The 23,280-nt window shown below is 54.5% G+C and overlaps 9 protein-coding genes across 9 annotated transcripts; 4 read left to right on the top strand and 5 right to left on the bottom strand.

The window, feature by feature from the left end:
- Positions 1–1,352: 1,352 nt before the first annotated feature.
- On the bottom strand, positions 1,353–2,423 carry AYL99_02507 (hypothetical protein; the record flags this gene model as incomplete). Its single annotated transcript, XM_018834023.1, has 1 exon — positions 1,353–2,423. One exon carries the CDS (start codon positions 2,421–2,423, stop codon positions 1,353–1,355), a length of 1,071 nt encoding a protein of 356 aa, XP_018696647.1.
- Positions 2,424–5,859: 3,436 nt separating this feature from the next.
- AYL99_02506 (ATP synthase subunit alpha, mitochondrial) lies at positions 5,860–7,911 on the bottom strand (the record flags this gene model as incomplete). The annotated part of the gene is made up of 4 exons (XM_018834022.1): positions 5,860–6,639; positions 6,809–7,276; positions 7,330–7,677; positions 7,837–7,911. The coding sequence occupies 4 exons, from the start codon at positions 7,909–7,911 to the stop codon at positions 5,860–5,862; spliced, it is 1,671 nt and encodes a 556-aa protein (XP_018696646.1).
- Positions 7,912–8,317: 406 nt separating this feature from the next.
- AYL99_02505 (hypothetical protein) lies at positions 8,318–10,486 on the top strand (the record flags this gene model as incomplete). Its single annotated transcript, XM_018834021.1, has 1 exon — positions 8,318–10,486. One exon carries the CDS (start codon positions 8,318–8,320, stop codon positions 10,484–10,486), a length of 2,169 nt encoding a protein of 722 aa, XP_018696645.1.
- A 499-nt stretch (positions 10,487–10,985) lies between these two features.
- AYL99_02504 (hypothetical protein) lies at positions 10,986–12,884 on the bottom strand (the record flags this gene model as incomplete). Its single annotated transcript, XM_018834020.1, has 4 exons — positions 10,986–12,197; positions 12,248–12,480; positions 12,536–12,780; positions 12,880–12,884. The coding sequence occupies 4 exons, from the start codon at positions 12,882–12,884 to the stop codon at positions 10,986–10,988; spliced, it is 1,695 nt and encodes a 564-aa protein (XP_018696644.1).
- Positions 12,885–13,737: 853 nt separating this feature from the next.
- On the top strand, positions 13,738–15,072 carry AYL99_02503 (hypothetical protein; the record flags this gene model as incomplete). The annotated part of the gene is made up of 3 exons (XM_018834019.1): positions 13,738–13,889; positions 13,948–14,588; positions 14,642–15,072. 3 exons carry the CDS (start codon positions 13,738–13,740, stop codon positions 15,070–15,072), a joined length of 1,224 nt encoding a protein of 407 aa, XP_018696643.1.
- A 927-nt stretch (positions 15,073–15,999) lies between these two features.
- Positions 16,000–17,002, top strand: AYL99_02502 (hypothetical protein; the record flags this gene model as incomplete). The annotated part of the gene is made up of 3 exons (XM_018834018.1): positions 16,000–16,067; positions 16,126–16,620; positions 16,675–17,002. The coding sequence occupies 3 exons, from the start codon at positions 16,000–16,002 to the stop codon at positions 17,000–17,002; spliced, it is 891 nt and encodes a 296-aa protein (XP_018696642.1).
- Positions 17,003–17,456: 454 nt separating this feature from the next.
- Positions 17,457–19,652, bottom strand: AYL99_02501 (hypothetical protein; the record flags this gene model as incomplete). Its single annotated transcript, XM_018834017.1, has 3 exons — positions 17,457–18,871; positions 18,927–19,131; positions 19,395–19,652. The coding sequence occupies 3 exons, from the start codon at positions 19,650–19,652 to the stop codon at positions 17,457–17,459; spliced, it is 1,878 nt and encodes a 625-aa protein (XP_018696641.1).
- A 961-nt stretch (positions 19,653–20,613) lies between these two features.
- On the top strand, positions 20,614–21,408 carry AYL99_02500 (hypothetical protein; the record flags this gene model as incomplete). The annotated part of the gene is made up of 1 exon (XM_018834016.1): positions 20,614–21,408. The coding sequence occupies one exon, from the start codon at positions 20,614–20,616 to the stop codon at positions 21,406–21,408; it is 795 nt and encodes a 264-aa protein (XP_018696640.1).
- A 553-nt stretch (positions 21,409–21,961) lies between these two features.
- Positions 21,962–22,931, bottom strand: AYL99_02499 (hypothetical protein; the record flags this gene model as incomplete). The annotated part of the gene is made up of 3 exons (XM_018834015.1): positions 21,962–22,459; positions 22,522–22,599; positions 22,665–22,931. The coding sequence occupies 3 exons, from the start codon at positions 22,929–22,931 to the stop codon at positions 21,962–21,964; spliced, it is 843 nt and encodes a 280-aa protein (XP_018696639.1).
- Positions 22,932–23,280: the final 349 nt, after the last annotated feature.

Raw genomic sequence — 23,280 nt, 5'->3', positions numbered from 1 at the left:
TGGCATTTGCGGATACACGGACCCCTGGGATAAGGGCTGGATGGATGTTTCCATGCAAAGATCGACCCTGCTTCAGGCTGGACCTGCTGACCGCATTCGAAATGGGGACTTGCAAGGGAATCCGCTGTCTCTATCAGGTTGTCCCCAGTCACATCATGATTGTCCTCTGCGATTGCGGAGACAAGCCCCCAGCGGCCTTTGCTGTAAGCAAATCATGCATGCTTACCCTAAAATTGGTCTGACGCTACTACGTCCAAATTGAGCAGGACGAGCCTATTGACATAGGGATTGAATTTTGGCTCTCCACTCTCATCGAAAAGAAATATCAACTCACGAACTTTCGTACTCAGACCTTGGGGGCACTCTGGGACCCCTGCTCACTGGCCAGGGTCCCTACACTTTGAATGTCCATCTCATGCCACTTCGTGACGCCCAAGGCGTTTTCCGCCGTGATTGTTCCCTGCTCCTGACCTTCGAGGCGGTGTGTTGTTGTTGTCGTCCTCTCAAGCCAAATGGCCGCTGGTTCAAGAGTACTGCTTCGAGCTAGAATCAGTGACGGAATGGAATTGGTCACACACGGTGAGAGGCGGAGATATTCTCACACGACATCTCCCGTTTCTTCCGACCATATCCCTGCTGCAGATCAACGACTTGTTATCGGAAAATTAATGTACACCTCTACGCCTCCGCCTATTCGTTGGGAAACACTGTAATGCGCCCTTGGAAGATATCTGGTTCAACGTAGAGTGGAGATGGCTCAGGCTGCTGAGCGCCCCCCCACGATTTTGACAAGCATGAAGTTGACCTTGGGTGAATGGTCACACTGACGATCAAGAAGTGCGCGCATATACTCACTCGTGTGGACCCACGAAGAGCTGCTAATTCATATACGTTTGGGTATTCCTGCGACTATCCCAGCCGAAATCGGAACGACGTATTTGGCTTGAGCATTAGCCAGGATGCTCAGGTAGCCCGTACGAAAATCGGATGGACCATTAGATCACGTCGCCAAAACGGCGTCTTGCATTTCTTGGAGCAATATTGTTGGCCTCAGAAAAGCCAACCCTAGCATTCAGCTGGCTGCAAGGGTCAGTCCCACCTGTGTCCGATGACCAACAGACCACCTACCGCTTACAACATGGAAATGTGTATCAGTCAGGATGGTTCGAATGGATTACTCGAGAAGCACCTAGCGCTGGGTTGTACAACGCCAATGGCGCGATTGATGTAAAGTGCACTATTTTTCATTGGACATTTGGCAGCTCTTGGTTACCCGTTCGATACGGTCGGAACCCAAGAAGTGTATGTTGGCAGCATGTGCTGCATTCCCTTGTTGTGGAGGTGGCTCAGATTCAAATTTTGCTCCGATCCACGCCCTCCGTCTCGGCAATGCGATATACATATTTCACGGCACTCGCCCGGCCATGCTGAAGATTCTCCAGGCCGGTCTGTACACCGTTCAAGCCGCCAGGTACCACCTCATACGGATGTCCACTGAACCAGCCTTCCTTCAATCCCAAGCTGAACAGTCTAAACCAGGCATATCCAAAATCAGTCAAGTCATCGGGGACACCATGGACGGAGCCCACGGTTGTGAGCGTCTGATTGACTGTCTTGGGAATCTCTTCGTACTTCTTTCCCGGTAGGACTAAACTAATGTGTCCGTGAGGATCGAGAACCTTGATGATGTTCTGGTAACTACCCTTTTCACTGACAGCGTCGAAGGCGTACAGGAGTTTCTGGCCGGCAGGGACAGCAGCACGGAGACCCTCAACAACATGCTCGTCACCCTTGCGGTAATCAATGATGGTGTCGCCCTTGGACTTATCGATCAGGCCTTCAACAAACGGGATGCCCCGGCCAGCAACGCAGATAATAGGATGTATCTTGGAACGGGCAAGCAGCTTGACGGCGAAAGCGCCCACGGCGGAAGCAGCGCCGTAGACGACGACTCCCCCTGCGAGAGCATCCTTACGGGCCTGAGACACAGCAACCCATGGCTCCGGCAAACCCAAGCGGCAATAAAGTCCGACGGCGGCAGTCATGGCTGCCAGAGGGATTGTTGCCGCCTCTTCGAACGAGGTCTGCTTGGGAAGATGGAAAGTGGTCTTTTCCCAGGCGATGGCATATTCGGCGAAGGAACCGTGAGGCGTGCGCATCTCATGGAAGGCACCTACACGGTCGCCGACCTTAAATTCGGTGACGTTGGAGCCCACTGCCTCCACATAGCCGGCAATATCGTCGCCCGTGTTGAGCCCTGTGACGTTCTTGACGAGGATGGGATATTTCCAATCCTTGGGGTTTGTGCCTGAGACGACTACCTTGATGAGGACCTGGTCAGGCTCTGGCTGGGGAATTGGGATATCCTTGATCTGGACATCGAGCTGATCTTCTCCCTTTCGGAAGACGTGGGCCGATTTCATGCTGGGAGATGCGGTAGCACCAGTAGCCTTATGCAGGGATTTGTAAGCTTCTGGAGAGGAACTAAGTGGTCGCGAGGCTACACCTGGAGATTTGAGTGCCGAGGAGGAGAGCGATCGCGGGTTGTATAAGAGGCGGTGGTAGAAGTGGTGACTACTGTAGTTGCTCAGAGAGTAATGGCTATTGTGTCGGGGTAGTCTCTTGAAAGGGGCAGCAGTAGAACAGAAGTATAGAATCATAGATGCACGGCCACGTATGAACGTTCTTGTATGCCGGTGTGGTCCTCCTCTGACATTATTAATGCCATGTTTTGCATCATCGAGGGCTCATCCAAGCTCGGCAAATGGATTTCTGTCTCCTCCTTTCTTCCCCTCCACCTCGAGCTCACTACCGATAAGTCCGGCATCGTCCTCAAAGGAGCCGGGACAAAATCTATGAACTGCGACTCATACATGAGGCACTCTACCCTCCTTCAGCTTGCGTGCTGTTTAGTACGACGTAGTCAATCGACATCTGACAAGCTCATCATAGAAGAGCGACGACACTTGGAGAATCCGTGCTCCCTGTACGGTGCAGTACGAGTGCTCGGGCTGGTGTGGTTATCGGGGGACCCAAGAGAATACAATAGAACCGAGGATGTCACTGGTTCCATAAGGGTCCAGCTTAGTGAGCCTAGAACCACCCCCCGGGGCCGGAAGAAGCACCTACAGATCTGGATGGGTGATGGTGGTGGCTGGGCAGCGCGATTGACTTTCCTACGGACTAAAGTTGAACGGCTGCGTTTCCCGTTAGGTGCTTTTCGTGGAGGTCCTGCATTGGTGGGTGGCCCATTAGGCATTTCTTGGGGGGGCCCGAAGCCACCTTATAGGGGTAACAGTACAAGTACAGTGCCAGACGACTACTCAGCAAGGACCAGCGACGGTACCTACACATCCACATAGATATGCCCAGTGTCTGCCAAACTATGGGAACTAATTGCTCGGTCCCTCTACAATTCATAAGTGAGATCAACAATGGAACAAATGTCTCGAGGAAACTTTGGGTAGCATTTCGAACGTCCAACATGCCAGTGGCTTTAAGCTCGGCCATGGCAAAATACGCCAAGGAAACATGGGATGGAACTTGAAGCACACTGCAGGGAACAGAGAGCCCACTCCACGGGTTGGAAGTCATCTGCGCCAGGACTTTAAGATGAACTATGTTGATCTCGAACTTCGATGAGCGAGCGTGGGTTGACATCGCTAAACAAATACGGAGTAAAGCTTCGTCTGAGGCCTGTGTTTCGGGGTCTGCCAACAATTTCGCGATCTGATTGTATGCTATGGCTCTTCGCAGAAGTAGCCTCTGTGGCAATGGTTGATGTTGGACTGGGCAGAGAACACATTACAGAATATCAGAGTACATTGCAAGGCGCTGCAGATATATTTGAATGCCGCTCCACGCAATATCCCGACACACCCAGAAAAGGCCATTATTGTTGTTACTCCAGGAGGCCGCTGCGTGGAACTGAAGCCACTTGATGATGAAGTTCTGTTGCTCGACAGTGAGAGAGTGAGGACGTGGGCGAAAATCGTCCAAGATGGAGTCCGCGGTAGACGGTGACGATGTCTGGCGCCTGTGGGCCTTCACACTGGAAGGATGGTCATCAACAACTCAGATGCGAGGCTTGCTGAGTTCTTCCGACGGCCAACACGACGTCTGTATTGTGGAATTTGGCTCTTCGACATCCCTCGGGTCAGAAGACGTTGAGCTCCATATCCCACCTTCCGGCGGTTTCTCTAGATACAGAGCTCTCACTTTATGCTTTCGGAGGGCCCAATCACCATCCCGACCTTGGTACCTGAGATTCGAACGTTCGAGCGGGTACGTCTGGGGTGTTCGAAGGGCCCTGAACACTTGGATTGACCTCATCTTGTGGCTCTAGTTGTACCACGAAAACAATTCCGAGGCATCGACAACGATGCGGCACGCGAACTTGGAAGACATGGGCCAGTTGGTGAGGAGCGAGGGGACTGACGAGCCATAGAGATGTGGCCCTCATTGTTCTGACCACTTTCTCCAAGGAAGTGAGGGTGGTGGAGGGCAGGCTACCAGTTACAAACGACGAGCGGAGTCAGCCATGTGTTGGGCTTGCTCATGATTCTGACAGGGCTTGTGATGCTCACTGCGAGGCACCGGACTGGCATATCAGCTAGGGTCTGTGGATGCTATGCCAAAACAACTGAAGAGGAAGCCCAGGGGCGCCAGACAGACGACCAGTGGGACTGCTACAGTGTATCCTCCCTACGGGTAACCGGACATCGAATATGCTGTCCTCCACCGATTTGTTGGATTCGGACACGAGAAGGCCTGGGGTCTCGTTGATCGAGGTTGGGTCTGGGGCGTTTGAAAGCTGAAACCAGAATTACATAAACGAAATCTCGCACGTATCATCATCCCGGTGAATGTTCGGTACGGGCCTTGCCATGGACGACATGTGCAGGAGCAGGTGGCATGTGTGTGCTTGATGGTGAGGCCATCGGGCTAGCCAGTGGGCTGAAGTACTGGCGTGGTTGTCAGTGGAAAGAACCGCCAGGGGCATGCGACGCCAGTCATGACGAGAGACAGTACCTCACGAGGCTTTGAGATTCCGCATTTGGCAAATGGCACGAAGGTGTGGCATAGCCGTTACCTGTAGGAATCGTGGGCACGCAAAGGACTGCGAGTACTAGATGGGATGTGGACTATTAGAGGGAGGATGCGTGGGTGGAATCTAGTTTCTCGTCCCGTGGAGTGGGCTCTCTATTCCCTACCGAGTACAGTGTGCTTCAAGTTCCATCCCATGTTTCCTTGGCGTATTTTGCCATGGCCGAGCTTGAAGCCACTGGCATGTTGGACGTTCGAAATGCTACCCAAAGTTTCCTCGAGATATTTGTTCCATTGTTGATCTCACTTATGAATTGTAGAGGGACCGAGCAATTAGTTCCCCATAGTTTGGCAGACACTGGGCATATCTATGTGGATGTGCGAATGTTTATCGAATCGCCTCTTTCGTCACCCCCTGGGCCTTGGGCATATACAGTAGAAGAACCGGGTACAAGTTCCCTCTACTCGGCACTGTGTGCGGCCACTGTAGGCTGGAGGGTTGGAAGAAATAAAATGCATGGTTTGTTTGTCACCACTGAGGATCCGAACGCTGCGGCGACTTCTGCGACGACCCAAGAGCACAAATGGAATTGATTGAGGACTGTTATGTATCTAATTACAATGAGACACTTTCCTTCGTTGACTGGCAGTTGCATCAAGCTTGCAACCCGCCATTTTCGTGTCTCAACTCGAGCGGTGCCGTCCAGTTTTGATCAAGCGAGAACATTGTACAAGCATTTCAAATTTTCTCACCGCAGCTCTGCGACAGGTCAGCCATTCTGTTACATATTGGGGCCTTTCAGGACCTCTTACCTATGAGAAATTCTTGGTGAAGTTCTGGATCACCTCTTTCAGTTGTTGCTCGAGGTCCTTGCTCAATTGGCCCTCCTTGTCAATCTTTGCAAGAAGTTCACTTTGATCGCTCTTCATGTGTGCGAGGAAGTCGGCTTCCCATTGCAAGATCTTGCCGACGGGGACGCTGTCCAGGTGACCGTTGACACCAGCATAGATGAGGGGAACCATTTCGTTGACAGCCATGGGGCTATATTGCTTCTGTTTCAAGAGTTCCGTCAAACGCTCACCACGGCTGAGGGTCTGCTTGGTGGCCGCGTCGAGATCGGAACCGAATTGGGCGAAGGCGGCGACTTCTCGGTATTGAGCCAAGAAGAGTTTCAAGGAACCAGCAACTTGTTTCATAGCCTTAAGCTGGGCAGCGGAGCCCACACGCGAGACAGAGAGACCGACGTTGATGGCAGGTCGAACACCCTTGTAGAACAGCTCAGCTTCCAAGAAAATCTGACCATCGGTGATGGAAATGACGTTCGTGGGAATGTACGCCGACACATCACCACCCTGGGTCTCGATGATGGGTAGAGCAGTCAAAGAGCCACCTCCGTGCTTGTCGTTCATCTTTGCAGCACGTTCCAGAAGTCGGGAGTGGAGATAAAAGACGTCACCAGGATAGGCCTCACGCCCAGGAGGACGACGGAGCAACAGCGACATCTGACGGTATGCCACAGCTTGCTTGGACAGGTCGTCTAGCACCAAGAGAGCATGCTTCCCGTTATCCCTAAACCACTCTCCGATGGAAGTCTGAAAGATAATAGAGTTAGCAGAAGTCCAAATGAGAAAAAAAAGTATGAAAGGCCACGACGATGTCGAAAAGGCAGGTCCAGGGAGCCAGTAAGATGGTCATGGTAAGCGCAGGAAGAAGCTCCGACCGCTTCTGCCGTTGAGGAGTGAACAAAAGAAAAGAACTTACTCCTGTGAATGGAGCGATGTATTGGAGAGGGGCAGCTTCGGAGGCGGTGGCGGCGACAATGATGGAATATTTCATGGCATCGTTTTCCTCCAAAGTCTTGACGAGTTGGGCAACGGTGGATCGCTTCTGGCCAACGGCCACGTAAACACAATAGAGTTTCTTGGTCTCGTCGTTGCCACTGTTCCATCTCTTCTGGTTCAGCATTGCGTCCAGGGCGACGGCAGTCTTTCCGGTTTGACGATCACCAATGATCAATTCACGCTGGCCACGCCCGATGGGCACCATGGCGTCGATAGATTTGAGACCGGTCTGGACAGGCTGATTGACAGATCGTCGAGGCAGAATACCAGGAGCCTTCAATTGAGCACGACGTCTCTCGGTGGTCTTAATTGGTCCTTTTCCATCGATAGGTTGACCAAGAGCGTCGACAACACGACCAAGCATGGCTTCGCCGACAGGGACATCGACCTGGAGGAAGCTGTTAGCTGATACAGATTCAGCAATCGGTTGAATGTCCTCACAATCTGGCCAGTTCGCTTGACAGATTCTCCTTCTTTGACGAGACGATCCGAACCGAAAAGCACGACACCGACTTGGCCGGCTTCCAAGTTCATGCACATTCCCTTGACTCCAGAGGCAAACTCGACCAGCTCCTCGGCTTGGACATTGCTCAAGCCATGGACACGGGCAATACCGTCACCGACGGATAGAACGCGACCAGTCTCAGCGAGGCCTGCTTCCTCTTGTACGCCCCGAATTCTTTGCTCGAGAATGGAGGAAACTTCGGTAGGGGACGCTTTGGCATCGGCGGCGTACGATCGGATTTGTTTTGAAGCAGCATTGAGAGGCGCCGGGGTGACGACACGGGACTGCGAAGATTTTCATTAGCTTGCAATCCAGCCACAACGCGGTGGCAGAGCTTCAATTGATGACTTCCAAGCTCAGAATGTGCTAAGAAGGCTTCATTGACTCTGATCTGGGTGATTCTGAAGCTTTTACGGCCCGGTTGAAGGGGGATTCAAGCTTACTGCAGCTATTCTGCCCGAAGCAGATAGAGCACCAGCAATGCGGCCAGACTGGCGCAAGACGCTCCTCGACATCATCTTGCCGACCCGTGAAGCTGAGATGAGGAACTTCCTAGGAGGAAAAGGTGAAATGAGATAGGTCGGAGGGAGTGGAGAGGAGAATTTTGATATGAGGTCGAGGATGCCAGCTAGTAGTTTGTAAGGGGAGCTTTCAATCGAATTAATCCCGGAACTCGCAGGAGGATGGAACCGGCCGATGAGGCACGTTTGCCGAGGAGCACATCTTGGCGCCAGCGTCCACGTGACGGGGCCCCTTTATACGACAAATGCGACGCGGCCCTTACTTTTGGGGTCCAACTGCGGACGAATTGAGAAGGATTCAGGAGCCAGGACTTGTTCAGACCACGTTATGACTTCTGCCTTGAACATGATGGGAAAATCGTTATGTATCCGTCTGCGACAGTAATCTACGTCAAAAAGCGCCATGTCCTCTCCGATGTCCCAGAAGTTTTCCCATCCTCCCACTTCCAAAGCCAACGCGGCCTCCCCCAAGGTGACCTCGGAAGATGTCGAACTGGCTCCTGTCCACAATGGCCACGCAGGATCCAGCATACCTTTGGAAGAGGATATCATGCAATGTGCCCGGATAGGCGCCCTCGAATACATCCAGAAAATGATCGAGTCGGGCAAATACGACATCAAGTATAGAGACGATGAAGGAATCACGCCTCTGCACTGGGCTGCTATTAACAACCAGTATGCTGTGTGCAAATACCTCGTCGAGCAGGGCGCGGACGTCAATGCAAAAGGGGGAGAATCGAGTGCCACCGCCATCATGTGGGCATCACAGCGGTGTCACTTTTATATTGTCAACCTTTTGCTGCAGAGCGGCGCAGATCCCCTTTTGACCGACGGCCAAGGATACAACATCCTCCATCTGGCCACTATAGATGGGAACGCGTTGCTATTAATCCTGCTTCTGCAACAAAACATCCCTGTCGACATTCCCGACCCTCAGGGTCATACCAGTCTGATGTGGGCAGGATACAAAGGTTGGCCCGCCTGCGTGGATCTCCTCCTCAAGTGGGGCGCCAACGTCAATGCGAGAGACGACAATGGATATACACCCTTACATTGGGCTTTGGTGAAAGGCTCCAAAGCCTGCTTGGACAAACTCATCGAGTACGGCGCGGACAGATTCGCAAAGACCAACGAGGGCAAGACGCCAGCCACCTGTGCGGAGGAAATGAACACCAAACGAGCCTACTATCGCTCGTTATCTGATCACGGATACGACCAGTCTGGAAACATCAAGACCCTCCCCCTCAACCTGCACACCGTGGTCAGAGATCGTTCGAAAATGTCCAAATTCTTCTTTTTGTACCCTTTTTTGATCATCATGGTCGGCCTGTACATTATCAGTCACCTCAGCGTCTTCATTGGAGTTCCGTTATTTTTGATTGTCTGCCTGGGAATGCAGTATGCGGCGCAAAGGGTTGCGATGATCGGCCCGCTAGAATTTCGCGCCATCCACAAAACACCCTATTTGGCTGGCATTTTTGCTGGGACGCTCTTTTGGGTGGGAGTCAGTTACGTGACCTCGATACTACCGACGACATTCTCGACGAGTCCTTTCACGGCCGTCTGTTTCGCTGTCTTTTACGCCGCTACAGCGTACTTTTATTTCCTCTCCATGGTGGAAGACCCTGGGTGGATACCGAAACTTTCTTCACGGAACCAGCAACGAGCGGTGATCGACGAGCTATTCTCCCTGTGGAAATTTGACGAAGACAACTTCTGCGTGCAGTGTATGATTCGGAAACCCCTGCGTTCGAAGCACTGTCGCCGGTGTAACCGGTGCGTTGCAAAACAGGACCATCACTGTCCGTGGATCGACAATTGCGTGGGGAACAACAACATTCGCCACTTTTACATCTACATCCTCAGCATGGCGATTGGGATCATTCTCTATGTCCGCCTTGTCTTGTTCTACCTTGCTCTCCTCCCGGCGCCCTCGGACGACGCCCTCGCTCAATGCCACGTCCTCTCTGCTTCATTATGTACCTTCGTCCTCCGTGACCCTTGGACTGTGGCACTGACATTTTGGACCTGCCTCCAGCTCGTTTGGGTGGTCATGCTGATTGCGGTTCAAACGATTCAGATCTCGAAGAATCAAACCACGTATGAGAATATGAAGAGCCACGATAGGGTGCACGACCACCACCGTCCTTTACTCCCGACCCATAACCACCCCATCACTCAAGGCGCCTCTGCAGCTGCGACTTCTCTGAATGACAGCGCTGCCGCGTCCTCCCGTCTTCACCCGGCTCCCCGCCGGCCCGACGGCTGTTTCACACGATGGACCAAGATCCTCGGTCTCGACGCCTTTCTGGTGACTGCCAGCGACGCGTCACACGGCCAGCTGCAATCTCGCAACTCCAACCCCTTCAGCCGTGGTATTGTGGGCAACTGTCAAGACTTCTGGTGTGATCCGGCTCCCCTGTTTCGGCGGAGGAAGAACGGCGTGGGCTATTTGGGCGGAGAAGTGGTGGACTATGCACATATGTACGAGGTGCCTTTGAAGTTGAGAACGACGACGGGTCGGGGCATGCGATATGAAAGCGTTGCTGGTGAGGATGTAGACGAGGTATGATTCTTGATAATGGAACAAGAGGAGCAGTAGTAGTAGTAGGATGGGAAATATGACGGCGCAACCGGTGGCAGGCAAAGGCCGGTGATCTGGCTCTCTCCTACGTACTACAACTTGACGACGATACAGGCTCTGACATAGAGAGAGGAGGGGTGGCGGGGGACAACAAGCATTGGACATGGTATCAACTGGGCTTTTTTACTTACTAAGGTATACACATACATGTATATGTATATACAGCCGAGCTCTGGGTCCTTCCAAGCCACTTCAATTCAATTCGATTGAATACAATTCTTCTCCAGTAGTAGTAGCAGTAGTAGCAGTAGTAGTAGTAGTAGAAGTAGTAGCAGTAGTAGAAGTAGTAGCAGTAGTAGAAGTAGTAGCAGTAGTAGTGGTGGTGGTGGTGGTGGTGGTGGTGGTGGGTGGTTGTTGTTGTTACTTTTCTTCAAGCACCATGCCCCTCGAGAGAGAGAGACAACGGATCTATATAGACTGTTCTATTCTATTCATGTCCCTCCCCTCGTTCTTTCTTTTCTTCCTCCCCGCCTCCTCCTCCTCCTCTTCTCCTCCCTCTCCTCCTCCTCGTGAAAACCCGCACAGGCAGGCCCCCTTGCATGGGAAGAGTCAAGGAATTGGCGCTGCGCCGCTCCCCGGACGCCGCATCCATGTGCAGGCCGTCGTTGACCTCCTCAAAGTCCCACTCGCGGAGCAGGCGCACCAGCACCCACGTGCCCATCAGCTCGGCCATCTTCTTGCCCAGGCAGCTGCGCGGGCCGCCGTTGAAGACGGGGAATTCGCCCGCCGAGAACTTGCTGCCGATGAATTTGAGGAGCGGGGACGGTTGTTGGGTTGTGGACATGTCAGGGTTAGTGTCGGCATCTGAGCTTGCACCATCACCTGGTCTGGAGGTTTCTTCTAGCCAGCGCTCAGGGCGGAACGAGTGCGCGTCCTCGCCGAACGTGGAGAAGGACCGGTTCAGTGCCCAGATGCACCACACGACAATAGCCCCGTCGGGCAAGACGGTACCGTCGGGAAGAGTGACGGGCTGGATGGTCTGCTTTATTTCAAAGGGCACCGGCGGGTACAGGCGCAGGGATTCGTAGAAGACTGCTGTAGTGTAGGGTAGGGAGGTGGGTTGGAGGGCTGATACGTCGATCTCAACGTCCTCGTCCCCGTTCGCACCATCAGCAGCAGCGTCTAATGGCTTCTGCTCTGCTGTAGGAGTGGGGTTCATCTCGAATTTCGAGTCAATTTCTTCTCTGACTCGCTTTAGTGCCTCGGGATGTCTCAGCAACGCGTAGAACGTCCAGGTGAAACTCTGGGCCGTGGTGTCTCGGCCGGCAGAGAGGAAATTGAGGGCTGCGTCGGCGACGAGTTTCGGGTCTCCCAATGATTCGATGAGTGAATCGATCAGCGTCCCAAAACCCAGTCCAGACTCGTCATCGTTGTCGGACTTTTGACGCTGCCGCTTGAGCTGGGCCTCCTCCTGGTGGGTGTTGGTGATGAGACTCTCAAACGCTTCTCGCGCACGACGCTTCCGCGCTTCGGACACGATCTGTCGGCCGAAGCGTTTCACTTCGACGAGTGCCGCACGGAAGGACGAGCCTGTGAGAAACTCGGTGAGACGGTAGAGGGGATTTTGAAAGCGCAGACCAATTTGGGACGAGGCGTGGTCGAAGGCCTTGCTGAACGGAGAGGAGGCTTCGATTTCCATCTGTGTTCATCAGACTTGGCTACCATATCTCAAACCATGGTCACTCTTACGTCGTAGGCCATGTGTCCCACTACGGTGGTTGTGAGATCGTGAAAGATCTTCTGCAGGTCGACCACGGATCGGTCCTGAGCGGCCTGAGAGAGGACGTCCTGGGTGGACTCTTCATAGATCTCTGGGAGAACCTCTTCGATCATGGTATCGAGGTTTGTGCCACTGAAGAACTTCAACCCGGCTTTCCGTTGTGCACGCCATAGCTCGCCTGATGCGTTGATGATGCCATAGCCTTTACCCACGTCAAGTCAGACATGGATCCGTCTATATTCGATGAAGTGACCTACCGAAGAGATCCCAAGACCTCTTCCTAAAGAACTCGCCCTTGGTGATGGCGGCCTCGTTTTTGAGCACATAGTCCAAGACTTGTGGGCTGTTGATGACCACTCCCGGAGGCAGTGACGGGACAGAGATCTCAAAGGTCTCGTGGCCAAAGATCTGCTGGCATTTCACGAACCAGTCGAAGAGTACATGACGAGGCTTGAGGAATTGTATGGCGTTTCCCAGGAGTGGGAGGGAGTCGGGGGCATGTCTGCGTAGAGTTGGTTAGCAGCAGCAGCTGTGTGGGGATGGAATGAAATGCTTGCCTCAAGGCTTGACCGTGGCGGTGTATCCTGGGTTTTCGTGCAACGACATGATAGACCAAAACACCCAGCAGGAGAGCAATCGAGGTGGGGAGCCAGATCATGGCCGAGCAGTCGACAGCGAACCTCGAACGGCCGTAAAAGTCGTCTTGGTCGAGTGGTCCGGGCGACTAGGCCATTCTTATGGCACGAGCCGAGGTGGCGAGCCTTGTGCGACTGTGGATGGGGGCCATGACGCGGATGTTATGGCTGAGATGGGGGGAGGATGGATGGGATGGGATGGGATGGGATGAGTTGAGTTGGGATGAAGTTGGTGCAGTTGGTTGCAGACTCATGCATGAGCCACTCGGAAGTGCAGAGTTCCTGACACACACACACACACGCATTCTCTCGCGCTTTCTGCTATTTCTGCACCACACTAGATGACACGCACATCAGATCCTGATTAGATGGTTAGATCGCCCCTCCTAGCATCAGGCGGTTATGATATCCTCGCCCCTTGATTCGTGGGTTCCTTCCAAGGACGAGTCCCGACGCACACGAGCAACAAACCCTGAGATACTAACTAGTCCGAGGGAATAACGTCCCCAACTTCTTACATGGCATTTTTCGGTAAGCGTTTACATACCGCTCACAGAGTTATCATAGTTCACCTTGATCGAGGACTGACTGAGACTTGCTCTCTCTCTCTCTCTCTCTCCAACTTGTCGCTCATTTCGGCGCCCTCGGTCACTCGACTCTCATTAGAGCTTCTGTTTCATGCGTGTTTCATCCATGCGATAATATCCCAAACGTCATCACTCGCCGGAAACTGTTGGGCCTCGTAAACAACCTTCTCGCGACCAACGTCCTCAAGCTACCACGAACCACCCACCACCACCACCACCACCACCATCACCACAGTCATGTCGCCTTCAGCCATGCACAACAAGGTCACCCCGCCATACCACAGGCCCAATCTCTATGTTCATGGTATTGGCGTCGAATACCCTCCTTATGAAATCAAGCCAGAGCACCTGGCCACTCTTGCACGACGCTTTTATCCCAGTACTCCAGCGTGAGAGCCTTCATCCACTGATCCCCGAGAACAGAGTCCAATTGACCCATTCTTCTAGCCTCGAAAAGGTGCTGAGGATCAATGAGTATACGGGGATCGACTCTCGTTCGGCAATTGGCAACATCGATCATCCCATTGCGAATGCGCCTGAACCCCCCACGATCGCCGAGTTGTGCGATGTGTTCCTCGACCACGGGGTGAAACTGTCAATAGATGCATGCCGAAAGGCTGTTAAGCAGTGGGGAGGAGACCTCTCCGAAATCACCCACGTTGTTGCGACTACTTGCACCAACTCGGCGAACCCAGGCTATGACCATTATGTCATCAAAGGACTCGGTCTCAACCCCAGCATAGAAAAAATCCTTCTGCACGGAGTGGGTTGCTCTGGTGGGCTCGGAGCGTTACGGACGGCAGCGAACATCGCGCTTGGTTCCAGCTTTCGACGGAAGCCTGCACGCATTTTAGTGTTTGCCTGCGAGATATCAAGCACCCTGGTTCGATCAGAACTAGACTCGATCCACAAGAACCAGGAGGTCAGAATAGGCGTCACCTTGTTCAGTGACTGCGCCTCCGCTGTCGTCCTCGGGAATGGATTCAGCGACCGCTATGACGAAGAACCCATCTTGGAGCTCTTGGGTTGGGACCATAAGGTTATTGAAGACACCGAGAAGGATCTGGGGTTCGATGTTGACCCGCTTGGTAAGCACAGCGTGCTCTCTGTTAAAGAACTCGGCGGCTAACTGAAGTGCCAGGGTGGAAAGTGGTCTTGACACAGCGAGTTCCCAAACTGGCTTCAGCTGCCGTCCCGGGCATGTTTGAAGATCTGGTAGGATCAATACCAGAGCTGGTCGACCTCGGGAAGTTCAAGGCTTCGGACTACGACTGGGCGCTTCATCCTGGTGGCGCCACGGTCATCACCGGGGTGGAACGAGCGATGAATCTGAAACCCGAGCTTCTCCGCGCAAGCTATGAGGTTTACATTACTCACGGCAATAGTTCCAGCGCCACCATCTTCAGTGTGATGAACCGACTGCTGGAGGGCGAGACGAAAGACCACATAGTGGCGTGTGCCTTTGGCCCAGGGATCGCTGTCGAGATGATGATGCTCAAAAGAAGCAACCAGGGATCAGACTCCGGGACTGAGAGCCCCACGGAGACTCTGGTGGCCGAGGACGTCGACTGATGGTAAAGCATTGAAGGGATGACGAGCTTCCCTTCAGGGTGACTTTCCATGTACATACAGGGCGCACCAGGCGTCATGGAGGAGCGCAGCAAAGCACATGACATGTACAACCAGGTAGAGAAATGCCTCAGAGATGATGATTGGGTTTCGCAACCGTGCCTGAAGAGTCAACCTGTTTACCGACCGGATGGAAGGGGCGACATGATAGATTGCGAGCGCCCCAGCAACTTTGCCCGACGCGTCGTCGAGGGGCCGGTTGACGAAGACCATCGCCACCAGGACGGAAGCCAGTATCAGCGCGGCATATTGCCGGACAACGGCATGTGCTTGTGGCGTATGTTTTCCCAGCTGGCGAGAGGGGAACAGAAAGAACGAGAGGCAGGCCGGGATTTCAATGACCACGTGGGTAAGGAATCCGAGATGTGGCGGAGGATGCATTCTGATGAGCCAGGAGGGTCTAGATCTGAGATGTGAATGAAAGCCTGGGGAGTATTTGGACGGGGGTTGAAAAGAGATAAGTTTACGATTGATTCCTTGGGGTCCAACTTTAGCATCACGAGCAACTGCTCCACCGCCTAGTAGTACAGTAGTCGGTAGGTGGTGCGCCTAATGGAGACCTTAAGCTGATCGCCGTTCCGCCCAGATGCCGGGCTGGAGGGGCACGAGGGGCCACTAATAGTAACCACTAGGTACCTATGGGTGCCTAGGCTCACTCAGTTGGATGACGTCTTCTAGAGGCTGAAACTCACACTAATGAGAAAGCTGCACTGGAAACCCTCCCGAGACACACACGATGATTCCATACACCACCTGCTGGGAAACAACACCTGAGATGAACTCTCACGTTTTGTTTATATTTCCCCCGCCTGGCACTGTGGTTATGGACTTGTCAGACCACAACCTTGAGTGGTGTAGTACCGCATCTCAATGACGCCCGCTAGCCAGACCGTCTGGCTTCGTCGGAGGCATTTCTTCGAAGTCAACGACCAGCCATGGTATTCAGGGCAGCCCCTCTCCCCCAGGTTGAGATATGTGCTGAACGAAACACTGCAGGTTCCCTCAAATCCTTCGAGAAAAAGTGCAGGACTACTTGACCCTGGGTTGGATCAATAGGCTGCCCATCATCCAGTCCACCTCTCCGGCAGCCCTGGTCTCTCAGGTGCTCTCCACCGTCCTCGGCCCTCGATTGTCAGAGTATGTCTACGTCGACTTCGCGTCCGGTGCGGGCGGTCCGACACCGTACATCGAGAATCACTTGAACAGTGAGCTTCGTGCTGCAGGAGAGGAAGAAGTCAAGTTCGTCCTCACCGACATCAGCCCGCACGTCAGTGCGTGGGAGGCGGTTGCAAAGAAGAGCAGGAACATCAGCTACATCCCGCAGAGTGTGGACGCCACGAATGCGCCCACCCAGGAGACGCTGCTCAAGGATGTTCCTGATGCAAAGGGGAAGAAGGTCATGCGCCTGTTCAGTCTGGCGTTCCACCACTTTGACGATGACCTTGCGGCCAAAATCCTCCAGAACACTATCGAGACGTCAGACGGATTCTGGTGAGTGTTCCTGATCTGTGTCCCGGGGGGCCACACCGAGTAACTGTTGTCCAGCATCTTTGAGCTCCAGTCCCGCCACATCAGCTCCTTCATCCTGGTCAGTCTGCTCTGGCCGCTCGCCATGCTCATCACGCCAATCTATTTCCTGCACTCACCGGGCCACCTGTTCTTCACCTACCTGGTCCCCATCGTCCCGTTCATTTGGGTGTGGGATGGCTACATTTCGTGTCTGAGGACGAGAACGCCCGAGGAAGTCGAAGCTCTCCTCCACCGGCACGTCGGGAGTCAGAAGCTGGCAAATTGGAAGTTTGAGAGTGGTCAAGCCTGCCACACGTGGCCGATTGGCTATCTCAACTGGATCATTTGCTACAAGGAAGAGTGACAGCTGCAGAGGACTGACTCACTACCTGCATATCACTTGCATTTGACTGCCACCCTTTTGCTCGGTCCCCAGCCAAAGCATACTATTGTTACATGCCTTGCTGGCCAAGATCAGAAAATGCCATACCATGCTCTATTCCAAACGTCCCCAGACTGTCTTCAGAAAATCAGACCCTCATTATCCATCGCTCGACTATCTCTAACACTAATATATATGTACTCCATTGAAACCCAGATAACAAATATCTCCCTGTTCCCCCGAGAAGCAGGGCGACCTATCCACACTCTTATTTCCACTGCAACCAGCCAGTCGAGGGACCGACGGCATTCTATACCAAGAAACAGTAGGGCAGGCATGCAGTGTTCGAATTTTGGTTCATAGATGTCATGTATGTGTATGTCCTTTTTTCCCTTTGGATTGGCAGTTCACCAAAAAAAAATACGCCAAAGATTGTTCACAATTTACTCTCCCCTCCTCCTCCTCCCCCACCACCGTGCTTCTCCTTGGTCTCCATCCACCCAAAGCTCGCCGCGCTGTTCAGGCCCGGGTCGATGATGACGTTCAGGACACACACCTTCTCCGTCTCGAGGAACGCCTGCCGCGTCGCCTCGGCCAACTCGTCCTCGGTGCGCACCAGCCAGCCTCGCCCGCCAACCATGTCGGCGAGACACTCGTACCGTGTCTCGTACAGGAGGGACGTGCTGCGCAGTCCTTTCCTGGCGCCAGCCACATTCTTGTTGGTGGTGGAGGTGGTGGTGGATGCAGCAATCTTCGTGTCGTCCGCCGCCGTCTGCGCCTGCTTCTCGCGCCATCCGGTCTCGTCCGCCGCGTCGCCCTTGTAGATGCCGCTGTTGTTCATGACGATGATCAGCACGTCCATCTTGTGGCGGGCCATGGTCTCGATCTCCATGCCGGAAAACCCGAACGCCGAGTCGCCCTCGAGCGCGACGATCTTCTTCTTGTTCAGCTTCCTGGTTGTTGCTCGTCGCGGCGGGGCAATGTTATGCGCCGCCCACGCCGCGATCGCGTACCCCATGCCCACGCCCATGGTCGCGTACGTGCCGGCGTCCAGGCGCTGGCGCGGGTGTTCGAGCGGGAACACGCTGCGCGAGATGTCCATCGTGTTGGCGCCCTCGGAGACGTACACGATCCCGCCGTCCTGCGGGGGCGAGAGCGCGTGCAGCTGGGACTTGATGATGTGGTAGGCGCGCTCGTACGTCAGGAGAGCGTTGGGCGTGGTGGGGGTTGTCGCCAGGCGGATGGACTTTTGTTCGTTCTTGGCCGCGCTGGCCGCGAGGAGGGAGAGGTAGGACGGCTTGGGCGATGACAAGAGAGAGGAAGAACGGAAGGTATTGCTCGGAAATGCTTTCCACCCCTGCCCGAGCTCCCGGTGGAGTTGGTCCACGACGGACCCAATATCGCCGAAGATGCTGAGCGACGGCTGTCCGAGACTGTTCGCCCGGCCGAGCTCCTCGGGCGAGATGTCGACCTGGATGATCTTCACGTCCGGGCGGTATTTGGGCGCCTCGCCGAAGTGGAGGATCCAGTTCAGCCGCGCGCCCAGCAGGAGGACCACGTCGGCGTGCTTGAGCGCCGCGGAGCGGGCCGACGACGTGTTCAGCGGGTGTGAGTCCGGCACGATGCCCTTGCCCATCGGCGTCGGGAGGAACGGCAGGTGGTGCGTCGCGACGAGGCTGCGGATGGAATTCTCGGCCCGGGCGTACGCCGCGCCCTTGCCGACGATGACGAGCGGCGCGGACGCGGACTTGAGGAGACGTGCCGCCTCGACGACCAGGGCGGGGTCGGGCGGACGGTTTGGGGGGCGCCAGGACGGCGATGGGGGGATGAGACGTCGACCGCTTGGCCGGGCTGGGATCCATGATCAGTTCCGTGGGGAGATCCACGAACGTCGGGCCCGGACGACCGTACCAGGCGACGCGGTAGGCGTTGCGGATGGCGGCGACGACGGTGGACGGGTCCGCTGACGTGGGCCGGATGGCACGCTTGGTGTGCGGCGTCAGCAGGGCGATGGCGTCCATCTCCTGAAAACCGCCCTTGGTCGCCAGGCCGGACTCGGACGAGCCGCCCAGCACGAGCAGTGGGAAGGCATTGGCGGAGGCGTTACCGATCTGTGCGAATACATAATCCAGGATATAAGGCTCAGCAAGGTGAAAAGAGAAAAGACAAACCAAAAAGGGATCAAACTGGGAACGGGGATGGAAAACAGCCCATCATCCACAAAGAACAGAGGGCGTTCGAAAGACGAAGACCCCCCCTCTCCCCCTTCCAAATAAGGTAGACAGAGGGAGGTACGATACAAGCCCCTGCCTCTTGGTGGGTAGATGGGTTGTGCTAGCTCAATATAGTCGGTAGAGGTATAGGGAACACTTACCCCAGCCATACCGTGCAGAATGCCCGGCCCACCGGTCAAGAGACACACCCCAGGCGTGCCGGTGAGGTATCCGAACACGGAGGCGGCGTAGCTGCAGGCCTGCTCGTTGCGGTACCCAATCACCCGAATGCCCAGGTCGATGGCCTCCTCGGCGATCTCGGCCACGGGGATGCCGACCAGCGTGTGGATGACGGGGACGCCCAGGTCGTGCAGGGCCTGGGCGATTACCTTTGCGCCCGTGAGGGCAGTGGGGTCCATCGTAGGTAGGTAGGTAGGCTGAGGGGGCCTTCGAGGATCAAAAAAAAGGAGACAAGAGGATAGAATAGGATGGATGGTAAGGAAGCCTCCCCAAAAAAAGGGGAGAGCAAGTCGGGTCTGAGAAGTTGTGTATGTGTGTATATATATACACCAAGAGATCTTGAGGGAGGGAGTCGGGGGAGGTCACATCTGGGCCTCGAGAGGAGAGAGCTTCTGGTTGTTTAGATATAGATGAAAGAAAGAGGAGAGAAAGAAGAAGACCTGATAATGCGAGCTCTTTAGACCGGCGGCTCTCTTCGTCTTTGGTCTTCTCTGAGATATAGTCTTGTTATACCCGAGCCCCGGAGGAGGTGAGGTCTGGGAAGAGCGGAGAAAGTATGTATATGTATAACCACGCCTGTTGGATGTATTAGTTCGACAAGAGACCAGGACACACGTAATGGCGTGATAAGACCCGAGGTATGTACTGGATCAGGAAATCCCATATATTAGTATCAGCGCCGCAGACCTATCGGGACTTTTTCGTTCTCCCTGTCCTGTGCCAGCCTCGTCGACGCCAGCAGAGTCATACTCGAACGGTGGTCTGTACGTTTTCAGAAGCAGAAGCCCATGAACCGAGGTCGAACTGAGCGAGACGTTTTTTGTTCTGGGGGTTCTTCCCCGACTTCCGAGAGAAGCTTGTTTCTCCGCAGCAGTAATAGTGAATTGGTGGGTTGTGATCTGACCCGCGAAGGTTTGTGATTGGGGGGAAGCTGGCTGGTTGGATGTATTGTGAGTGGTGGTGGTGGTGGTTGGTGGTAGTTGTTTCATTCTATGCGTTGTCGGAATACCTAAACCTGATAACACATCAGCGTCCAGCAGTAAAGAGGGAATAGTAACGTCGTGACTAGACGGCTCTTGGAAACATTGCCTTCCTCGGCGTTGCCATCTTGGGATTTTATTTAACACAGCCACCCAATCCATGGCCAGCGCCGTGTCATCCCTTCATCACGCCGGGTCAGGCAATGAACGCTTCAACGCCGAAGCGGCCTCGTGGGACCGCAACCCCTTCGTCCACCGCGCGAGCAAGTGTGCGGCGAGTGCGATCATCCCGCGGTTCCCAGCCTTGAAAACCCCACCGGGCCCCGACGGCCTGGATATCCTGGAGATCGGCTGCGGCACGGGCTTGCTCTCGTTCATGCTGGCGCCCTATGCCCGACGTCTGGTCGCCGTCGACGCCGCCGAGGGCATGATCGACGTGCTCAAGACCAAGCTGCAGACCACCCCGGGGGCGCCGCAGAACATCGTCCCCGTGGCGGTGCTGTTGGAGGATCCGGAGGACAAACATCTCCCTCCCGCCAACGACAAGGACCCGGACGGAAAGAGGCTCAAGTTCGACTTGATTACCTCGCACCTGGTCCTGCACCACATCCCGGACCTGAAGGCCGTGCTGACCACCATGCTCGGCTGCCTCAAGGACGGTGGCAGCCTGGCGTTGACCGACTTCGAGGACACGGGCCCGGAGTCGAAGCGGTTCCACGCTCAGTCGAGGATGGGCGGCGTCGAACGACACGGCATCAACCGCGCCGCGATGGAAGCCCTGTTGAACGAGGTCGGCTTCGTCAACGTCCGCGTCGAGACGGCCTGGAGCATGGACAAGTCCGTCGAGAAGTTCGAGGGCGAGTTTGGGGACGCGGGCAGACCGGGCGAGGGCCAGGGCGAGATTCGCAGCTTTCCCTTTGTCTTGTGTACAGGTGAAAGGAAGTTCTGTCAGTGAAGTGGTTGTCTTGTTGGCACGGCCGCCTCGACGTCTGTTCAACAAGATGTCAAGTGGGCTAGAATCACAGTTCTCTAGAGTTATCCTAGACACATTGGTTTTGAGAGTTGCAAACGAAGTGCTGTGCTGTGCTGTACTGTGCCCCCAAAACCGGGTGGCATAAGTCGTGCGCCAAAGAAACAATTGACAGATCATATTTGGTAACGAATGAAACCGTGTAACTCCTCCCCGAAAGTCCAGCCATTATGCCAACGTATTCCTAGCTGTCCATCTTCTCCATGTGATCTTGTCTCTCCGCCTCTCCAAGGTCTCATTCCCCTGAGATGCTCCCCAGGCCAGTGAAGGCTCTTGCGAAAGGAGCGACATTTGTTTCTCCGTCGTCCTGGGCAATGCGCCATACCCAACCCTATTGGGTTACCATTCACCCCTCCCCTGTCTTCATTGCCCAGCAACCAGGTGCAAATAATTGTGTTACAACTGCTCGTAACCGTTGCCCTCAGCAGTTGATAGCAATATGACCAGGTAATGCTGGGCCAAACGCTCGGCAAGCAGTTTAGACGTCGAGAAGGGCGGCCTTTTCCTCGACCACGCCGTCCTCGATCCTCTCAGCCCGCAACTTCAATGCCTGGCGGCGGGCAAGTCTCTTTTCCATGCGGAACTGCATGATCGTTCCCAAAAGGATGCCAAAGTTGATCTGCACCGGCACCACGATCAAAGCGTATTCAATCTTCTTGACGTGCGCAAGATCCAAGTTGTCAAGGGTCTGGAAGGCACCATATCCCAAGCTCGTGGTAATGGCAATACCGAGGAGCATGAAAGCACGGACGAGCCAGTTCTTGCGAGTGTTCTTTGGGAATTTGCTGGAACCGCGGGTGCGAGAGTCGACGAAGATAAAGGTATGCATCGCATAGTAGAGGTAGGTGACGACGGAGACGCCGATGGAAATGGGAAGGAGTATCATGTTGACCTTCTTAAGCAGGCAGATAACCTTCATCGCGGTCGAGGGTTTGGACGGGTCATCAGAGCCGGGCAGCGTTTTGGGAACCCACCACTGCAAGCACAAACGTCAGTAAGGCCGTCAAGGAGTAAGAGTCGAAGAGTATCACGGCTCACATCGAAAAGCGGCATCCAAATGACCATGAACACACAGACATACAACCAGCTGAGAATGTATCCGACTGTGTAGGCAATCTAGATTGACAGGCAGTGTCAGCATCCGTTGCCATATCCAAGGGATTAGCAGTGGCAGAACATACACCGTAGTCGTCCTCTCCGGGAGCCGGGTATTCATGCTTGCCCGCATACACGATCTGCAATGGTCCGACCCGGAGGGCTTCCACCAAAGCCATGAGCAGGACGACGCAGCGAATCTGCTTCCTCATCATGCGAAGATTGAACCTGCGAATCTTCTTCCAGTCCTCCACGTCAGGTGTAGAGGTGGGAGAAGGGAGGGCATTGGTGACAGCGTTCTCGTCAGCTGCGTCCCGCGAGGAGCAGCGTCGGGAGGACCATCGGCAAGGCATGGTGATGCTCAGTTGACGACGGTGGGAGTCAAGCTGCATCAGCAAGGTAGAGAGGAGACGACGTAGTGAAGAGAACCCAATATTTGGCAGACAGAGATATGGTGAGAAGAAGTTGAGTAGTACAGGAGTGGGCGATCAATTGAGGTGCAGGGGAGGGAGGCAGTGAAATGGCTGTTGCCTTTGCTACGCAGATGGATGACGGAGTCAGCCTAGGCGGCTTCGGCCCCTGTGAGCTCCGAACTCTTATCGACCTCCTATTGGCCAGCCTGAGCAGCTCCCTGGCATCTGAGGTGCACACACTAGTCTAATTCCAGCTTAGTGGATATGGCTCAGTCGGGGTCAGGATCTC

This window comes from Fonsecaea erecta (genome assembly GCF_001651985.1).
Source record: "Fonsecaea erecta strain CBS 125763 chromosome Unknown Scaff2, whole genome shotgun sequence".
Taxonomy (NCBI): domain Eukaryota; kingdom Fungi; phylum Ascomycota; class Eurotiomycetes; order Chaetothyriales; family Herpotrichiellaceae; genus Fonsecaea; species Fonsecaea erecta.
Note: the sequence above shows the minus strand (reverse complement) of the source record. Positions and strands in the feature narration are given on the sequence as shown.